The following is a 21,686-nucleotide window of genomic DNA, read 5'->3' as shown; positions in this document are numbered from 1 at the left end:
TTGTCTGTACATTGTTCAGAATTTGTGATATTTTTGACGATTTCTTCAATATAATCGGAATAATGTCATTATGTATTAAGGTTTTTTCTATATTGTCATATGCTTCCATCCTTTATTCATGTTTTGCAGCAATTTTTATGAGTGTATTTGCACTTAATCACTTAATATTTCAAGAAGAACTTGTCTCAATGTTACCCCCTTAGGTGGGGTTACTTTGTGACACCATCTTTTTACCATTGCATTTCCATGTTTGGTGCGTATGTCACAAAGTTACCACCATTAAGTGGTTACTTAAGACTTCGGCTAAATACAAAAGGAGAATTTATTTCACAACCATGATAATACAACAGAATGTATATGTTTTAAACCCTCAGATATAACCACTTGCAATATTTGCATCATTCAAGAGAGAATAGTTTACAAACGGTTTACTTTGCACTGTGTTGTGAGTTCTGGAATGACATAGATTTCAAGTTTTCCCCTTAGTATGGTCGGATTAATTTTAGACCATATTTCGTCATCTGCGTACTATATTTAATTCTTGATCTCCGGCCATTTCACGGTGCTATCCATAGCACTGACAACCGCACCTTGCTTGTATACTTTCGTTACGATTCCTGGATAGAACTTGCCTTCGACTATTACAGTTACGCATGTTCCAACAATCTTATCATCGGATTCGAAGATACGATTTTCACGAATAGGAAGTACTTCAGAGTCAGATTTAAATTCATCTTCATGCAACGAATTATTTTATGACTCAGTACAGATATCATTGTCAATTTTACTTGAATCCTCTTTTCGGGTGTCTTTAATGTTCTTTGAGCGACAGTTCACATTGATACCACTACAGCTAGAAATCTCATCTACAGTGTCAAAATCTGAAGATGTCATACCTCTTCCAGGTGGCACATCTATACATCTCCCCTTTCTTCAGCCATTATTTGTTACCTTATCTGTTTTGAGATTCAGGTGCTCAATGAAACTTACAGCTTTTTTCACAGCATCACCTTCTACATCAATTGCCCTGTTGTACATGTGCTCAGCACTTCTTCCTGGCTTAGAGGGCAAATACCGTATTTCCTGCATCAAGAACGTAGATAATTCGGATCATCTTCAACTAGTTAGAGAACTCCAGATTTAAAAAAAAAAAAAAAAAATTATAACACAGTGCCATTGTTGTCACAAAGTTACCCCTTAAACTTCTCCTCTTTATTTTATTTTAACATAAATAACTGAAAGAAAGCTGATAGCAACATGAGAATCACGCGTGTTTATCAGGAAACATTAAGTTAAGATTTCCACTAACTTTGATGTGTGTATCCAATTAACGTTTTCTGTTGCCGACAAAAGTTCCCTGCTGTTCACAAAATCACGCGCTCAGTACAATACACCAAAAGGCTCTCTGTAGCCAATAATCCAACACTTAAGTCATTATCATTGTACACACAGGTAGCAGTATTATTGAGGAGTGAAAACATATAGCCTACCTACTGTTCATTGTCAGACGATCCATGCATACCCCGCGAAATATGAAAGTATTATTTCGCGCGCACCTTTCACAAAGTAAACCCAGTTTACAGTAAGTAAAGTTATATAGAATAAAATTTCCGAACATTTATGTCTTAAACATTTTACCGTACTGGCTATGATAACACAGATATTCATTAATTTGTTTTTTTTTTGTTGCTAAGTCCATATCAACGCCGAGCCACGAGTAAACAGGTTAACAGAATTTAATGAAAATCAGTATATGGAGTCGGGGAATAAGAAACTACAGTCTAAGCTATAAACAATTTTATTCACCTTGGATGAAATTGTAGCTTAGGAGAAGGCACCCAAAATTTAATTTTTAAATACCTATGTAATTGGTCCTATCGAAAAGTACTACATAACAAAAAGTTATAGAGAATACAATTTCTGATCATTTATGTTTTATTCAGTTTTACCGTACCGACTATGATAAGAGTGGTATTTCAGAGTCTGAAGAAAACTGAATGTGAAGGCCTACAATATTGGAAGTGCATAACATTGATCAACAATAACATTACATTGATCATTGTTGTGATGTTCTTTGTCTCTTATGCTGCCACTCAACTCCAATAGATGGGATTACTGCTGCGTACCGAGTGTAACAGCCTGACTGAATATTGGCAGGAAACAGCTGGGGAGTTAGAACACTTTCTTCTTTAGCATGCCATTCTTCTGGTTCGTACATTTTCTGATAAAGCTGGTACGTAACACACTGATTCATCATAGTATTCCAGCTATTCGATGCCAATTCTGAGGTGCTGTTTTGAATGAGCAGTGTGCACACTTCAGGCAGAGGCTCACTTAGTGGTAGTAGTAGTATGACCTGGTCTAAAATTACAGTTTAGACGTATTCCAAATTATAGCACCACAATTCACTAAATAACTCAAAATCAACCCTGAAAAGAGCAATTTCTTAAGAAAAGCATCTTCCCCTTCACTTTTATTAAATTCTACATTCATTTTTATTCCAAATTAGCAGTGAAGAGGGGTTTCTCTTCTGGCTTGGAGGATAAATTTGCCTCGAAGTTAGATAGATTTTTCTGCCGCCAGTGTAGTGAATTGAGATTTTCCGACTCATCAGCTACTCCTAGGAAACAGATTAGTAAAAGGGCATAGTTTTTGCCCTGGGACTCTCAACTATTTGACCCCCCCTTCCCGAAAAAAGACTAAGTGTGTTCACGGATCACGGCTGTCTGCGGCTGGTCATTTCAGCTCTGGAACTTTGGAATGTTAGATTGGCAGCGTAGTACTGTTCGTTAAAAGTGAAAAAAATGTGTGGATTTTCTTTTGATTGAGTATTTCATGTGAAATCATTGCTTTTACTCGTGCCATTCCTACTAACGTCATTGTAATGACCTATGTTCATTTCTTGGGAAAACCACTAAGAAGTCTTTCTGAGGATTTAAAAAGGCAGGTGGAGAGTGAGTATCTGCCATTATAATGCAATTCCCCAACCTAATTGTGACTGATGGTAGGCAAGCGGGCCTACCATTACAATGAAAATTCCCTAACGCAATCTTCATGTGAGAAAAGACGTTTGGTGAATGTTCTCTTTGGTTTTCTCTCTCCTGGTATTCTCATCATGTGTCCAAACCATTTTAGCTTTGCTATATCAATCTCTTCTTGAAGTTTACACACTCCCACGCTTCTCCTTATTTCCTCATTTTGAATTCTATCTCATCTTGTCTTTCCCTGTATGCTCTTCAAGAACCTCATTTTAGCTGCTTGTATCTTACTTTGGTTCTATTTATTCAATGTCCAGGCTGCTGAAGCATAGGTCAGTATAGGTTTATAATAGGACGAGTATAAAACCTTCTTGCACTTCATTGGCACAACTTTGTTCCTTACAATGTCTCTCACAGACTGGTAAAAACTTGCAGACTGCTGTATTCTTAAATCAATTTCTCCATCCAAATTTCCATCTTGTGACATCATGCTGCCCAAGTATTTAAACATTTTCACTACTTCAAGAGGTTCATTTCCTGTTTTTATCACTCTCCTGGATTTTCTGTTCCCTCTCGTTGTGATCAAAGTCTTGCTTTTTGCAGTACTAATCTTCATTTCAAAATATCTTATCTTTCAACATTATTACATTAAAATTTAGATTAATCTATTTCAATCCCAAATGAGCCTCAATGGCTCAGGTGGCAGGGCGCCGGGCTCTCACTGCTGGGTTCTGTGGATCAAATCTTGGTCACTCCATGTGAGATTTGTGCTGGACAAAATGGAGGTGGGACAGGTTTTTCTCTGGGTACTCCAGTTTTCCCTGTCATCTTTCTTTCCAGCAGCACTCTCCAATATAGCTTCATTTCATCTTTCATTCAGTAATCATTACCCTAGAGGAGTGCGACAGGCTTCGGCAGCCGGCACAATTCCTATCTTCGCCACTAGATGGGGGCTTCATTCATTCCATTCCTGATCCGGTCAAATGACTGGAAACAGGCTGTGGATTTTCATTTATTTCAGTCCCTAATAATAAAACTGATTTCAATGACCAGAAGATCCTATTGTCTGTTTCACATTTTAACCAGATATCATCATTCTAAAGTGCTAACTATGACTACATCATGCAATAATCTACACCTGCAAGGAGAAACTGAAGAAATAAAAAAGATGTACATGATAGATGTACATATTAATAATTAATTGTTAATTGTTTAAGAAATCTCGACTGTCCATGAGAAAGGCTTCTTTCTCGTGGACAGGTGAGATTTCTTCTGATGACGCAGAGCACAGTTCTTTGGGAAACGTAAGGAATTTCACCTTATTTCCTTGACACAGCATAAGCCCAAAAAGCCTAATCAGTATAATGTCTATAAGTACGGGCCGTGAAAGCATCAATGGCAACAGATTTGATATCTTGTCTTCCAATGTTCTTTTTATTCACTTTCAGTTTCCATCTTTAAGAGTGTCAGATAGCAGTAACATTTTGTTCCTTTCATTTTCTGAATATACAGTGTCATCTGAAAATCTGATACACACCATGGTTTTTTAATACCTTTTTCCTAGCTTATTATCACTGACAGATATTTGTACGCTTGTTTCATTTCATATGTTTGCCTTTAGATTTATGTTGTATTTTAATTGGTTACTCGGTTAAATTTGTAGGAGAGCACGGACGACAAGATTCAATGGATCCCACAGACGATTGGAACAATGAGTGCCGTTGCCATCAGTTGAAACCTCTGGAGAGGCGGCGAAGAAGGGAGCATCAGCGCTGTCTAGCTCACTCCCTTGTGGGCACACCTAACTACATTGCTCCGGAAGTGCTGCAACGAACTGGGTACACGCAACTCTGTGATTGGTGGAGTGTTGGAGTCATTTTGTATGAGATGTTAGTGGGCTCCCCTCCTTTCTTGGCAAACACTCCTGCTGAAACACAGTACAAGGTGAGTGCACCTACTTTTAACCTGACAAGTGTTCATAGTAATATTTAACTTACTGTTTCTAGTAAAAGAAGTTTACTTTGCAGCCTTTGCTTTGACTGATTACAAACTGCAGCATTAATTCTGGTGGATTTATTACCTATGCCATGCCATTTTGTGTTTCAAATGCTTGCACATATATTGATGAATATTATAAAAACCAATTTCATCTGTGTTGTTGATCTGCTCAGGAATAAAAGTTCAAATTCTGCACATTTTAAAATATTATTTTGAAGTCAACAGAAGCTTTCTGACTTGTTTTGTATTTCTTGCCTTGCAATTCTCTTTCCCCATATCTCATGTTCTTTTTTTAAAACCTGGTATGAAATCTTGACAGTGCATCTAATCCTTCTTCCTGTCCCAGTTTGAGTTGATTTGTGAGTTGATTCCTCAACTCAATGTCACTAAAATGACTGTATTAGTGGTTTGCTATTGGTTTCCCATGCAGGCAATTTCATAGCTTTTCTTGATTGTTATGCTTCTTTGAATTAAATACTGCTGGTCAGTTTTAGTGGCCTGGGGAGACTGATTTCTCCAGATCTAGTAGGGGTACATCAGTCCCCTTGCTAAGGGATGCTGTAATATATAGTTTGTAAAGTTCATAGAACAGTGATATGTTCCAAACCAGAAGAAGAATGTAATAGTAGTTTAACATTCAACAGTTATGATGGAAACAGTCAATGCTTTTTTTTAAACTTGATTTTTTATACAAGTCGCTTTACTGACATAGATAAGTCTTGTGGTGATAATGGGGTAGGAAAGGGTTAGGAGTGTGAAGGAAATGGCTGTGGCCTTAATTAAGGTACAGACAGCCCCAGCATTTGTCTGGTGTGAAAATAAACCGCGGCACAATTGATTTTGACACTGGGCTGATGACCTTAGATGTTAGGTCCCTTTAAACGAAAAGCATCATTCATCATCATCATCATCAGTTTTCCACTCCAGTTGCCCAGGCGTGGTTTACGAGATCTCTCCACTTCTGTCTGTCCATGTACCACTCTTCTCTCAGATCGACATCCCAGCCAACTCTTGTTCCTATGTCCTCTTTCACTTGGTCCAGCCATCTCTTCCTAGGTCTTCCTACCGGTCGTTTTCCGGCCACGACTGTGTGTAGCCATTGTCTTGCTGTCCTTCCATCGTCCATTCGTTTGACATGGCCAAACCATTTCAAACGGGCCCTTGTCACTTTTTCATTCAGGGATGGGTACACACCAGCTTCCTCCCTTATTCTTTCATTCCTTACCCTGTCCCTTTTTGTCTTCTGTACCATAGTTCGTAGGAACTTCATTTCTGCGGCTTGTAGTTTGCTATCCACTCGTTGAGTTGTTGTGCAGGTTTCTAGGCCATATGTTATTATGGGGGTGAAGTATGATTGGAATAGAATCTGCTTTGATCTTAAGGGAACTTGTTCGTTCCAGAGGAGGTTCCGAACTTGATGGTAAAACTGAGCTGATTTTTTAATGCGGTTGTTAATCTCATGCTGTATTCTGTTATTACTTGAAATGATGCACCCAAGATATTTATATTGGTCTACTGTTTCAAGCTGTGTACCTTCCTTTCTTCTTCTGTCTATTGACAGACATAGTAACAGTTTTCGATTTATTTATTGTTAATCCGTGTGCTTTCAAATGTTCATTCCAGGTGTTCAGCCTCTCCTGGACTTCCTTCTCTGTATTTCCCCAAATTACTACATCATCTGCAAATGCAAAAGCATTGATGTCCATATTGTTCTTCTGCTTAATTTCTTTCATGACTTCATCCATGACAGTGATAAAAAGTAAGGGTGAAAGGGTACTGCCTTGTTGCACTCCTTTAGCGGTTTGGAACCAATCAGAATTACCATTTGTCAGGTCAGGAGTGATCCTGGTACCATATGCGACAGTAGACGGTACTACCTGCGACTGTCTGGCCGTGGGTTGGGCGGCCGATACCAAACCCGACAAACTAGGGGAAGACCAACAGCTACGGGTGGAGGAGTTTTCCCCTAGAAGGTTTGATGAGATCCTTGTATAGGAAATGACACATAAATTCATCAGCTGCTGCCTTGCAGTGAGGTAGGGGACTACCAAAGGCTAAGGGAGAATACCCCTGACAGAAAATCCCCAGCAGTGTTAGGCTTAGCAAGTCAACTGAAGGGTTATATCGATTGCTTTCAACTACAAAACAAGCCTCGGAACGCAAAAATACCGGATAGACACATCTTGTAGGATGCTATAAGGTTAGTTTTTTTCACCTATTCAATACATATAAATTTTATAAATTAGGAATTTATTATTGATTTCACTTGAGACATGTTTCGCCCTTCATTGAGGGCATCATCAGTCAAAATATCACCTCAAGGTAAAAAATAAGGTAACTGGTTAGTAGTTGACATGTACAAATTAATACATATTATTAATACAATTACAAAAATTAAGTATGGGAAATAGTTGTACAAAAGTGATGGTTGAACATATAGGTTTATAGATGAAAAGTCGGCACCAATGCCTAAAATTAACATAGTAGAGTTCGGCAGTGGTGCTCTGGAGAAACAGTTGACGCAATCATAGGAAAATAAAAAGTTAAAAAATATTTACATTAAAACAATTAAGGGAGAAAAGGTGTAGTGTTCGGCGTCAATGTTTGTAACCAAAAATTAATGTCAAAGGTTGGTAACTATACAGTATTTACATTGTTCAATTGAACAGATGAGATAAAGTTTTAAAAATATTTACATTATAACATTCAGCGTAAATGTTTGTAATAAAAACTAATGTCAATAGTTGGTAACTATATAGTAATTACATTATCTAATTGAATAGTTGAGAATTTACAAATATATACATAATTACACAAGAGCAGCTGGTGTGCAAGGATAAAAAATTTTAGTACCAAGTGCGTCCTGATGTTTTAGAGGTTGGAAGAAGGAATTAGTATTGACATTTCAGAAATATGTAGAGCAGTTTATTTTAGTTAAAATCACCGGGGGTAGGGAAATATTTCATAGGCAAATGAGGTTTTATAGGCATCAAGCTGGAAGTTTTTCAGTTGCAGTGCCCAGATCGGTACGGAGACTGGTCAGTGTGGATGGAGATTCATGGGTATTCCGTGCGTTTGAACGGCAACGATGGTGACAGTTATTAGTGGGTAATTGCTAGTTATATGGGTAATTGCTAATTAGGAAAATGTTGCGGGTTGAAACTTTTGCTTATTCTTTTAGTTGACTTCTGTAGCATCGAATGTGATGTGAAGACATCGGTGTGAAATGCCGGTGAGACAAATTGATATTGTTCCGTGGAATAAAGTATGGCGGACTTCGGGATGAAGTTATTGTTCTTTTCTGGTCTGGTGAGATAGAATAGAGTTGCTTGTGTTGTGAACTGCTGTGGAGAGATTAGAATGTATACGGCAACTGCAGAGTCAGAGCTTTAAAGCTGGGGTGAGGCATCTTCTCATTCTGACAGCGAAGAGGAGCCGTAGTGGCACGCCATATTTGTGCCGATGTGCGCTGGGTTCCGGCGTGTTCACGGCTCCTCTTCGCTGTCAGAATGAGAAGATGCCTCACCCCAGCTTTAAAGCTCTGACTCTGCAGTTGCCGTATACATTCTAATCTCTCCACAGCAGTTCACAACACAAGCAACTCTATTCTATCTCACCAGACCAGAAAAGAACAATAACTTCATCCCGAAGTCCGCCATACTTTATTCCACGGAACAATATCAATTTGACTCACCGGCATTTCACACCGATGTCTTCACATCACATTCGATGCTACAGAAGTCAACTAAAAGAATAAGCGAAAGTTTCAACCCGCAACATTTTCCTAATTAGCAATTACCCATATAACTAGCAATTACCCACTAATAACTGTCACCATTGTTGCCGTTCAAATGCACGGAATACCCATGAATCTCCATCCACACTGACCAGTCTCCGTACCGATCTGGGCACTGCAACTGAAAAACTTCCAGCTTGATGCCTACAAAACCTCATTTGCCTATGAAATATTTCCCTACCCCCGGTGATTTTAACTAAAATAAACTGCTCTACATATTTCTGAAATGTCAATACTAATTCCTTCTTCCAACCTCTAAAACATCAGGACGCACTTGGTACTAAAATTTTTTATCCTTGCACACCAGCTGCTCTTGTGTAATTATGTATATATTTGTAAATTCTCAACTATTCAATTAGATAATGTAATTACTATATAGTTACCAACTATTGACATTAGTTTTTATTACAAACATTTACACTGAATGTTATAATGTAAATATTTTTAAAACTTCATCTCATCTGTTCAATTGAACAATGTAAATACTGTATAGTTACCAACCTTTGACATTAATTTTTGGTTACAAACATTGACGCCGAACACTACACCTTTTCTCCCTTAATTGTTTTAATGTAAATATTTTTTAACTTTTTATTTTCCTATGATTGCGTCAACTGTTTCTCCAGAGCACCACTGCCGAACTCTACTATGTTAATTTTAGGCATTGGTGCCGACTTTTCATCTATAAACCTACATGTTCAACCATCACTTTTGTACAACTATTTCCCATACTTAATTTTTGTAATTGTATTAATAATATGTATTAATTTGTACATGTCAACTACTAACCAGTTACCTTATTTTTTACCTTGAGGTGATATTTTGACTGATGATGCCCTCAATGAAGGGCGAAACATATCTCAAGTGGAATCAATAATAAATTCCTAATTTATAAAATTTATATGTATTGAATAGGTGGAAAAAACTAACCTTTTAGCATCCTACATTCAGTATCTTCAATACGGATAGCAATGATTTTTATCACTTGCATAGACACATCTTCTCAAACATCTGCAACGTATGATGACCGCAAGGCTGATGTTCAACCACGATGTTCTGAGAAGAAGCCCAAAAGAAAGAAGCGTCATTATCATTATGATTTCTGACACGGCTTTTAGACGTAGACAAGAATGGACAACTAATTATAGTATTAAAGAAGAAGTGAAGAATCACTTGACCCCAACATTCATATACTTGCTAGAGTGTAGACAATATTGTGAATGCGCCCGGATGACCCGGTTGGATTCACGACCTTGAAACTGACTGAAGCGACCATCACATAGGGCATGGGAGTTGTTCTCTGTATTTTGTTGTATGTTATAATGTCAACAACACACACTTTGTTAAATATTGCCCACATCCTTTTTACATCTTACTATGAAATGATAGTGCCAGGGTTGACTGCAAGTTGACATGAACAAGTGTAAGAAAATTTTATGTTAAAATTTGTGTTCAGTGCCATAATAAATATGGAAATGTTTTTTAAACGTATGCTATTGCATTTCATCTGTTGAATGTCCTCCTATCTCAGCTGCTTAGGACGGACCGTGTTACGCCACCCTTGTCATCATGCCAGGTAGTTGGTCTCATTGATAACTTTCCACTCGTCCTGCTCCAGTGACATCACTGTTTTTAGTGGAAATGTAGTTATAGTCGAGTTGTTTTTGTTCATATTTGAAATTGGCATCACTGGAGTATGACTTAAGGCAGTGAGTTGGGGCATATCCGAAGTATATATTTGATTATTGTTTGCATGGAGGAGCTACTGTATACCAAATAAGTAAAGAGTTGCTATAGTAGCCTCATTGTACAAAATAAAGAGTGATGAACATAAAGCAGATAATTACAGGCCAGTCAGCCTGACGTATGTTGTCTATAAGCTCTGGGAAAGCATTCTTTTTAATTTAGACACGTTTGCAAAATTACTAAGTGGTTTGATAGAAGACAGTTCAGGTTTAGGAAAGGTTATTCCAGTGAGGCTCAACTTGTAGGATTCCAGCAAGATATAGCAGATATCTTAGATTCAGGAGTCCAAATTGACTGTATCGCTATTGACCTATTCAAGGCTTTCGATTGGGTAGATCAGGGGAGATTACTGAAGAAAATGAGGGCTGTTGGTCTAGACAAAAGAGTGATTGAATAGGTGGCTAAATTTCTAGAAAATAGAACTTGGAGAATTAGAGTAGGACCAAGCGAGTTGGCTGTACAGCACAGGCAAATGCAGGGTGATACGCCGCATTTTGAGGTAACTATGACAACGCAGCTTACTGCTTTCGCTGCTCAGTCAGATTTCGACTCTCATGGGCCCAACTATAAGTGCTCTGTTAGTGCAGAGGATGCACATGATATCAAAAGGAAAAGAATGTCGCCAGTGTACGGATACCAAACAGCAACTATAGTGTGTTACAAAATGCTAAAGGTTTGAAATAATGAAGCGATTTCTTGTGCAGGAAAATACGTGTGGTGACGTTACCTTGATTAGTGACGCTAGTAATAAACCAAAAATAGTTCTAAAATTTAGGGAGGAATACTCGAAAGAATGGCCCTGTTTACTGCGTTCCTTAAAATATCATCCACACGTGTTTTGTAGTGTGTGTAGCCGTGATTTTTCGGTTACTCATGGTGAGGAAGAACAGAGCCTCTGTGGCTCAGAGGGCAGTGCGCCGGTCTCTCACCGCTGGGTTCCATGGTTCAAATCCCGGTCACTCTATGGGAGATTTGTGCTGGACAAAGCGGAGGCAGGACAGGTTTCTCTCCGGGTACTCCGGATTTCCCAGTCATATTTCATTCCAGCAACACTCTCCAATATCATTTCATTCCATCTGTCATTCATTAATCATTGCCCCAGAGGAGTGCGACAGGCTTCGGCAGCCGGCACAATTCCTATCCTTGCCGCTAAATGGAGTCTTCATTCATTCCGTCCCTGACCCTGTCGAATGACTGGAAACAGGCTGTGGATTTTCATTTTCATGGTGAGGAAGAACCAAGACTGAGTTCCGTGCTAATATGAACACCGAACTGTTACAGTTGGGCCCACAAGAGTTGAAGTCTGATGTTTAGCGCCACTGGTGAGAAAAAGTTGACTAACGCTGCTCAGAAACGGTCTGTTGCTATGGCCACGATAACAGAGGTGCCACATTTAAGGAAGCTATCACCAAATAATTTAATACACCAATGCCGGACAGCTCTATCTCAACAGCATTGAGTGGAGTGCGAACAGTGACGGTGGTGACACCTAGCGTGTTGATGTGAACTGCATACTTGTCAATGCTACAGTAGAGAGAAATGCATCTACACTCATTGGAAATATTTTTATTATAATAATTGAACAATCGTAATAACTAAGAATGAAATTTTAAAATATGAAATAAACTTTCACTATATTAACCGTGCCTTTCACTATGTCTTAAAAATTAAAAGCAGAATTTGAGGATCCACCCAGCCTCTGGAAGGAATATTTAACAACTACTCTCTCCTCTTCTTTCTAGCCTGGCTCAGGAATTTGTATTGACTTAGCCTAGTTTTGCAGCCAGATGCCTTTCCTTACACCAACCCTATGTAGAGGGATATATATTCTCTGTTGCGTGTTTCTATGGTTGTTTTTCGTGTGATGAGTTGTATATATTTGAAGATGCATGTGAATACGAACACAAACCTGTAGCCCCCAATATACAAGAATGAACGGACGCAATTAAAATCTCCGACTCAGTTGGGAATCGTACCAGGGCCCTCTGAACCGAATGCCGGTCCGCTGACCACTCTGTGGTCGTGATTGTCTTTTTAAACAGGAAGTACAACTTTAAACAGGAAGTACAACTGGGTAACCATCCTCTATTAACAGTAATCAAAAGGGAAATGGAAGAGGTCCAACACTCCGAAGAATTAAGGTATCGTCAAAAGAAAGAGAAGGGCCACGAAGCGCTAACCATTGAGACAAAGCGCCAGAGGGGGCAGATAACTTAACAACATCCATGATTTATTAAGATTTCGGGAAAGAGAAGCTGTAATTAAGGAGCATGAGTTTTGGTCCATTATTTTGACTTCTTCTTCTTCTTTGGTACGGCCGATCTTCCCAAACTCCACAGGGGAACTAACCCTCACGCTGCTATCTCACTTTTGCTGTACTTTGAATTTTCTGTTTTACCTCTGAAGACAGAAATACATAATCTGTATATGTATAATACATATTGGGGTTACGTGAGTGAACTACAATGTTTCTGACAAGGAAGAAATGTTCAGTATTTCCTAAAGTCTTCTTCAGAAATTTATGCATGAAGAATTACTATACATACGTATGAAATTAGTTGGACTGGTGCTCAAACCTATGCCAATAATACTCTGAAATAATTTTCTTACGCCAGGCTGAGTGGCTCAGACGGTTGAGGCGCTGGTATTCTGATCTGAATTTGGCAGGTTCGATCCTGGCTCAGTCCGGTGGTATTTGAAAGTGCCCAAATACGTCAGCCTCGTGTAGGTAGATTTACTGCCACTCCAAAAACCGTACAATTAGTTAGTGGGACGTAAGAAAAAATATTATTATTATTATTATTATTATTATTATTATTATTATTATTATTATTATTATTATTATTATTATTATTATTATTATTATTATTATTATTTCTGTTTTACCAGCTGACCGGATTCAAAACTCATGGCTTCCAGTTTTCAATATCAAGACTACCATGATAACCATTACGCTACAGACCCACAAGTTATCACTGGTGAAATTTATGGTACTATTTATTAATGTGGAACCTCAAGTTTGAGAGTTCCATATTTTTTAATGTGTATTTGATTGATGTCTTAATTAGAATAGAATGTAACCTCAACACTGAAGCGAGGTCATTACTTCTTTTAATACTTGCGGTCCTTATCAGTTCCTATGCCATTATCTTGCTGGGTAATTTGTTCAGTGCATAACACTTTTCTTGGAATATAACTACAATGTAAGGTTATTTAGTGATAAACACTGATACATTATAAACAACACGCCAGTGCGCCAAGAATCATACAGATGGCAGTATGTTATCGGAGAGTTGGTCACACTAAGCCATGTAGGTAGCACCACTATTGACTTTCTCGTTTATAACAGCAAGCTGTTCGGTATTGATGTATTAAAGTATTTGCTATCACCACATGGTTGGCTTGCTCTCAGTCGATTTTGTGATATTATTCTGAGTAGTACTGTGTTAGCTGTGTTAATTGTTGCTGGTTTATGTAATTATTTACATGTTTGTTTCCTGAATATTATTTTCGTCATTAGTTTACTTTTTGGTAAGTTAATCAGTGGCTAGTTGTGCAGTTATATTCTCTATTTAACATGTGCATTTGTTGAGGTTATTGTCAGTTTAGTGAATATGAAATCTCATATTTATTGGCAATGACGTGTTCTGTCTTAAATGCCGGAATTATTAGCACGAGCTTAGGAAGGAGTCATCCGGCTCTATGGCTAAATCCTTAGCATGCTGGCCTTTGGCTACAGGGGTCCCGGGTTCGATTCCTGGCAGGGTCGGGAATTTTAACCATAATAGGTTAATATCGCTGGCATGAGGGCTGGGTGTGTGTGTTCGTCTTCATCATCATTTCATCCTCATCACGACGCGTAGGTCGCCTAAGGCGTCAAATCAAAAGACCTACATTTGGCGAGCTGAACTTGTCCTTGGACACTCCCGGCACTAAAAGCCATACGCCATTTCATTTTCAGAAAAGAGTCAAAGTTTACTGAATTGCATTAGGCCAACATGATTTATTAAATATTCAACCTATATGAACGGGTGATACGCCGCAGTTTGAGGTAACTATGACAACGCAGCTTACTGCTTTCACCGCTCAGTCAGATTTCAACTCCCGTGGGCCCAACTATAAGTGCTCTGTTAGTGCAGAGGATGCACATGATATCAAAAGGAAAAGAATGTCACCAGTGTACAGATACCAAACAGCATACAAGTTGCTAAGAGAGCAACTACAGTACTCAACAAAAGAAATGATCCTTCAACCTCCACTCAGATATGTACTGCAGATCACCTGTTACTTTAGCAGGTAAGAGTCATACACTCTTTATATGCCAGTCTTTGAATATCTTGTTGAATTGTATGTTGTTCATTGATTTCTCAATGATATGTAAGTTAGTAAGATCTCGAAAAAAGAAAAGAAAAAAAATTCTACGGTCGCCGCGCCTGCCGCCCCCCTCCCCCCAGTGCCCAAACGGCTACATTATGAATTGTCTTTCTTGAAAGTTGGCATCTCTGTTCTTAAAAATTTCATTTCTACTGCTTGGATCTTACTATCTTGTCTCTTATTAGTTACCAGCATTTCTAGTCCATATGTTACAGTTGGTATGAAATACTGTTTATACAGGGCAATTCAAAATGATGGACCCGATTTCATAAATTTATTCTGTGAAATCTAATAAACATATTGTAATGTGAGACGTGCTAAGAACGGTAAACTCTCAACGTTTTTTTCAGTCATATCACAAGTGTTCTATGCGAGCACCTCGCGTAGCATGACAAACATCAAGCCGATAGTCTATCTCTGCCAAACCTTGCGTAGTGTGTCGCGGCCAATCTCTCCAATGACTGCTGTGATGCGGGCATGAAAGTCGTCCAATGTTAGTGGAAGAAGTGGTACATAAACAGGATCCTTTACGAAACCCCACAAGAAGAAAGAAATCACATGGGGTTAAGTTGGCGGAACGCGGTGGCCAACAAAGGAGAGTTCGATCCTCCTGAGATGCGTGACCTATCCAGCATTGTGGCAATGTCTCGTTGAGATGGCTCCGAACGTTGCCATGGTAATGCGGAGGGGCACCATCCAGTTAAAGGATGAAATCTTCACTACCCTCTTCGAGCTGTGGCAGGAGCCATTGTTGCAGCATATCAAGAAAAACATTTCCTGTCACAGTAGGTTCAATGAAAAAAAAGGGTCCATAAACCTTCTCATGGGAAATGGCAAAAAACACATTCACCTTGAGAGAATCGTGTTGGTGTTCCACAACTTGATGGGGATTAGAAGTTCCCCAGATCCTTACATTGTGTTTATTCACAGTTCCAGAAAGGTGAAACGTCACCTCATCACTGAAAATTACCCTTTCGGAGAACCCATCCTCTTCCATCAATGCTAGAAAATCACCACAGAGCCGGGCTGAATGGCTCAGACGGTTAAGGCGCTGGCCTTCTAACCCCAACTTGGCAGGTTCGATCCTGGCTCAGTCCGGTGGTATTTGAAGGTGCTCAAATACGACAGCCCTGTGTCGGTAGATTTACTGGCACGTAAAAGAACTCCTGCGGGACTAAATTCTGGCACCTCGGCGTCTCCGAAGACCAAAAAAAATTTAGTTAGTGGGACGTAAAGCAAATAACATTATTATTAATCACCACAGAAGGACGCTCGAGCAGCATAATCAGTGTCTTTTAAGGCCTGCACCAGTTGCAAGCGGTAGGGTTTCATTCGTAAACATTTCTGTAGAATGCCCCGAACAGTTGCCTGTGGAAGTTCAAATTGCCTTGCTGCCCGGTAGGTGGACTTCTGCGGGCTCCGCACGAAACTGGCGCGAACACGTTCCACTGTCTCTTCCCCGGTCGAAGGACGGCCAGTCGACTTTCGCTTACAGATGCAGCCCGTATCTCTGAATTTTGCATACCACGCATGAATGGCTTTTCCAGTATGTGGGTCTCTTCCATACCTGGTATGGAAATGCCGTTGAACACTAATCACAGACTTGTTTACATGGTAATCAAGCACACAGAACGACTTCTGCTCTCCAGCCGCAGCCAGTTTCTTCACTTGCTTCCTGCGCGCTCATAACGGCTGAAAATGAAACCATGTGGGATGAAATCTTAACTCAGCTTTGAGAGTTTGCCTTTCTTTGCGCATATCTCACAGTATGATATGTTCGTTAGATTTCATAGAATAAATTTATGAAATCGGGTCCATCATTTTGAATTGCTCTATATAATGTTAATTTCGCTTTCTTGGTACTTTGTCATCCCATGAAAGCTCTTTGATTTGTTGATAAAATGTTGCACCTTTACTTAGTCTGTTAATAATTTCAGTGTTGATTTCATTACTTCCATTAATAATGCTACCGAGATATGTAAACTGTTCTACGTTCTCTAACCGTTCTCTGTCTATGTTCACTTTACTTCACTTTTTCTTTTTTCCACAGTTCATGACTACAGTTTTCTTTTTACTAATTACCATTCCAAACTCCTTCAGATTTTCATTTCAAATGTCCAGTCTTTTTTGTACTTCCTTTTCTCTCTTTCCCCGAATCACCACGTCATCTGCAAATACCAAAGCATTCACTTCATCACTACTGATACTCTGTTTTACACGTTTCATGATTTCATCCAACAATATAATAAACAATAATGGCGACAGTGCACTTCCTTGCTTAAGACCTTTTTTTATATAAAATGTTTCAGAGTCACCATGTGTACACTGGTTTTACTCTCGTGATACATTTTTATCTTGTTAATTAATGATTCTGGTACATTCATTTTCAATAGGCATTCCCATATGTTTTCTCTTAACTGTATCATAAGCTGTTTCCAAATCCAAAAATACGAATATGATTTCCTTGTTCCTTTCCAGATGTTTTTTCATTATCGTTCGCACTGTAAATATCAAGTCTATTGTTGATCTATTCGGTATAAAGCTATATTGTTCTTCCTTAACTATGTTTCTATTATATCCCTCAGTCTTTTGTCTATGATTTTCTCCATTATTTTTAGCCCATGTGATAATAGGATTATACCTCTACAATTTTCACATTTCTTCCTATTTCCTTTTTTGAACAGTGGTACAATGCTTCCTTGTTTGCCAATCTTCAGGTATTCTTTCATCCTTCCGTATGGCCTTGAGAGCTCTGTATAGGCACCGTGCGTGTCGCTCTAGCGGCCGGGCGGAGAACAACCTGTGATGCAGACTCCAGACTCGCAGTAGTTCTGTTATGACTGAGCGTGTCGTTACTTCGATGATAATTGCAGAGAAAAGGAAATTAAGTAAACGCAATTGTTGTGTTGTCGGATGTTCCAATACTTACGCAAATATGGGAAGTGAAGTACAATTTTATTGTTTTTCAAAACTAGCGATAGAAGTGGACCAAAGAAGGCGATGGATACAAGCAGTTAACCGAACGAAGTAAGTAGGCCTACACATACTTACTGCATGTTTGCAATAAGTTCAATTGATCCAATTTAATTTAATTTTGGTTTAAATTTTTAGCGATGATGGATCATTTTGGCAACCTATGACTTACTCAAGAATATGTAGCGTACATTTAATCGGAAACAGAAGATCTGGACACCCACCAAGTCCAGCCTATGTTCCAACAATATTTCTGGATGAATACAAGAAGAGGAATGTGTGGCCGGGACCCAGCTTACAGCGCTTTCACAGACAATTCAAACGATTAAAAAAGGAAGAATCAGACAGAACATTTTCAAGTACAGTTTGCCCAAGTAACATAACCAAGGATGCATCCGTAGGAACAGATTCATCTGATTTTCATTGTTCAGACTTCATGTTTTCTTGTTCAATAAATGGAAACGACGTAATACACAAGCATGTATTCCACTTAATTTCGGTCTGGGAGGGGACATACGAAACATGATAAAATGTGTGGAACGGAAGACGGTCACCGAGCTCGATAGCTGCAGTCACTTAAGTGCGGCCAGTATCCAGTATTCGGGAGATAGTAGGTTCGAACCCCACTATCGGCAGTCCTGAAAATGGTTTTCCGTGGTTTCCCATTTTCACACCAGGCAAATGCTGGGGCTGTACCTTAATTAAGGCCACGGCCACTTCCTTCCCACTCCTAGCCATTTCCTGTCCCATCGTCGCCATAAGACCTATCTGTGTCGGTGCGACGTAAAGCAAAAAAAAACCGGAAGACGATCCTGCAGACATCAAGGGTCCACGTTTCCAAGGCTACAGTTCCATAATGAACAATACACAAATGCGTGATTTAACAGGTGTGAACTTCATCGTCTTCGGCTTGCTGCTTGCATTATTACCAAACTGTAACATACAAAGACTTAATAACAATAAAAATTTTCCACCTTTTTGATACATATGCAAACTGTAATGTTTCAAAATTGTGTAAAGAAACCAGATTATTGATTTTCCTAGTGAAAATGAAAACTGGACTGTCCTATTCTGCGTTGAGAGTGCTATTCGGTGTGCACAGGACAATAATTTCACGTATTTTTACGGCCGTGTTTATGCAATTGGCACTGGGTACGCAACATTTCATATTTTGGCCTGGTAAGGAAAGTGTTCAAGAAACAATGTCTCCAGCATTTAAGAGAAATTACAGTAATTGTTGAGTCCGTATTGACTGCACAGAATTTAGGGTTGAATAGCCTCCCCAAGTAGATCAGAGGCAGAGAGTGTATTTCTATTCTCAATACAAGGGTTGCTACACTATAACAGTTTTAATTGCAGTCATGCCTAGTGGTATGGTCGCCTTTAAATCTAAATGTTACGGTGGAAGAGCTAGCGACACATTCATAACAATCGACAGTGGTTTATTAACTTTCCTTCAACCTGGTGATGAGGTCATGGCTGATAAAGGATTTCGTGGCATCCAAAGTAACTTTCTTTAATAAATGGCTGAAATGTCCCGACGCCTAACGGCACAAAGGGAAAGAAGAACAAGAAGAAGAAGAGAACTAACTTATCTGGCTGTGGTGTCGTAATCGTGACATCACCTTTCCTACATGACAGGAGATTAACAGCTGAGGAAGTTGAGAGTACTTACAATATTGTGAGTGTTAGAATTCACGTAGAAAGGTGTATTCAAAGAATCAAAATATACAATATATTACAGAAATTGCCAACAGAACTTTTTCCACACATGGATGACATCATGCATATGTGTTGCGTGTTAACGAATTTGCAACCTCCAATAATTAAAGAATAGTTTGAGAATTGTTCTACCATCAATTTGTTTTACATATTTTTTGTTTAGATTTTGATCTGTTCAACGTTCAACAAGCAAGAATTGAGAAATAAATACTTTATTATTATTCAACTGTTGTGCTTTGCTATATACATATATAGATCACATTTTTCCAAGCCAGTTACGTACATCCATGACAGTTTGTGGGCGGGGGGTGAGGGCAGACCTGGGGGTCGCACTAGCAATAAAAAAATGATTTCTCTTGTCCCTGCCTTGTCTTTATATTCTGCATGCCGGCTGTGTGTCTTCTGTTCAACATCCAAACATCCCTCTTGTTCTTTCAGTACAGGGCAAGGACATTTTTCTAATGGTAATCACTTGTTACGTAAGTTTTGGGTATGAAAACAATGTTGTACTACAAATTTGTTAACGTCACCTAGGAGGTAATGCTAATGTAAACGAAGACTAATTATCAATAAAGTCCCAGTAAATGTATATTAGTGCGCAGTGGAATGATAAGAGGGGCTCAGAAAGAGGACCACCAGGACCGATGAATATTAGGGCAAAACAAGATAACAGGATTTCAGATAACATGTATATTTATTTTTCTTTGCGAACCAGCGGAGAGATAACAATATATACTCTAGCAAGAACAGTTTGGCAGGATATTTTTTTTTTTAATAAATAGAAATACTGTACAGTATAAAAAGGGAGCTAGAAATCAATTAATATTTGGTAAGATTGAGAACATGGAATGTACAAATAAATATCATTTAATTTAGATCATAACAATTAAGGAAGAATCAACTACAAATTGAAAAATTGTACAGAGAAAATTCAATATACAAATAGATTTGAATTAATACTTGGGAAGATGTTTGAGTGCAGATGGTGAAAAAAGGAGTGTACAAATAAATACGAGGGCCATCCGGAAAGTAGTACCCGTTAGCACCGCACGAAGCGCTTACGACTCGGGTAGCCGCTGGGCAAGGTCAAACCGTGTCAGTGGCTTGTCTGCCTACTCTGTGCGAGGTTGCGTGACGCTAGCATTGCCTGTGTTGTGTCTGTGATCGTTTAAAATGTTTAAACAAATTGAGAACCCCGCCAGTTGTGAAGTGAGGGCCGTGATTAAATTTCTTAATGCACGAAACGTTCGACCTTGTGATATTCATCGCTAATTAACGGAGGTGTATGGAGACAATGTGATGGACGAGTCGTCTGTTCGGCGTTGGTGTTGCAACTTCAACCTGTGGAGGGGGAATACACACGACGAGGAGCGTTCAGGGAGACCATCTGTCATTACAGACCAACTGCTGAGCACAGTAGACGAATGCGTGAGGAACGATCAGCATGTCACAATTGTTGAACTCTGTGAACATTTTCCTAATGTGTCTCGAACAATTGTTCATGAAATTGTCAAAGACCCTCTGCATTATTAAAAAATCTGTGCAAGGTGAGTCCCTCGCATGCTTACAGAGGAGCACAAAACCAAGCGTATAGCTGCAGCATTGACGTTTCTAGGACGTTATTCCAATGAAGGAGACTCTTTCTGACTCGCATCATTACTGGGGACGAAACATGGGTTTGTTATGCATTACCTGAGAGTAAACGACAGTCAGTGGAGTGGCATCATGCTCATTCACCAACCAAACCAAAAAAATTCAAGACAGTTCTGTCCACCCGGAAACTCATGGCAACCGTTTTTTGGGATCGCCGAGGTGTACTGCTCATTGATTTTATGGGCCGTGGAGACACAGTTACAGTAATGCTAATGCATATTGTGAAACATTAAAGAAGTTACGGCAGGCAGTACAAAATTGATGGCGAGGTCTGTTGTCTACAGGCGTCATTTTCCTTCACGACAATGCCAGGCCTCATGCAGCTGCGATAACACAACAACTTTTGCAGCAATTCAAGTGGGAAACCTTCGACCATCCCCCGTACAGCCCGAACTTGGCCCCTTCGGATTTTCATCTCTTTACGAAGCTTAAAGGCTTTCTGGCGG

At 39.2% G+C, this 21,686-nt stretch overlaps 1 protein-coding gene across 3 annotated transcripts in view; it reads left to right on the top strand.

Annotated features, from left to right (window-relative positions):
- Positions 1-21,686, top strand: part of wts (serine/threonine-protein kinase warts) — a 252,134-nt gene that overhangs the window by 221,121 nt on the left and 9,327 nt on the right. For all 3 annotated transcript variants that reach the window (XM_067136256.2, XM_067136255.2, XM_067136257.2), the window contains one exon: positions 4,642-4,922. In XM_067136256.2, coding sequence (XP_066992357.2) covers positions 4,642-4,922 — 281 coding nt within the window. The remainder of the gene's footprint in view (positions 1-4,641; positions 4,923-21,686) is intronic.

Source organism: Anabrus simplex, chromosome 1 (genome assembly GCF_040414725.1).
Source record: "Anabrus simplex isolate iqAnaSimp1 chromosome 1, ASM4041472v1, whole genome shotgun sequence".
In the NCBI taxonomy this organism is placed as follows: Eukaryota; Metazoa; Arthropoda; class Insecta; order Orthoptera; family Tettigoniidae; genus Anabrus; species Anabrus simplex.
The sequence above is the reverse complement of the archived record's forward strand: the minus strand, read 5'-3'. Positions and strand labels throughout refer to the sequence as shown.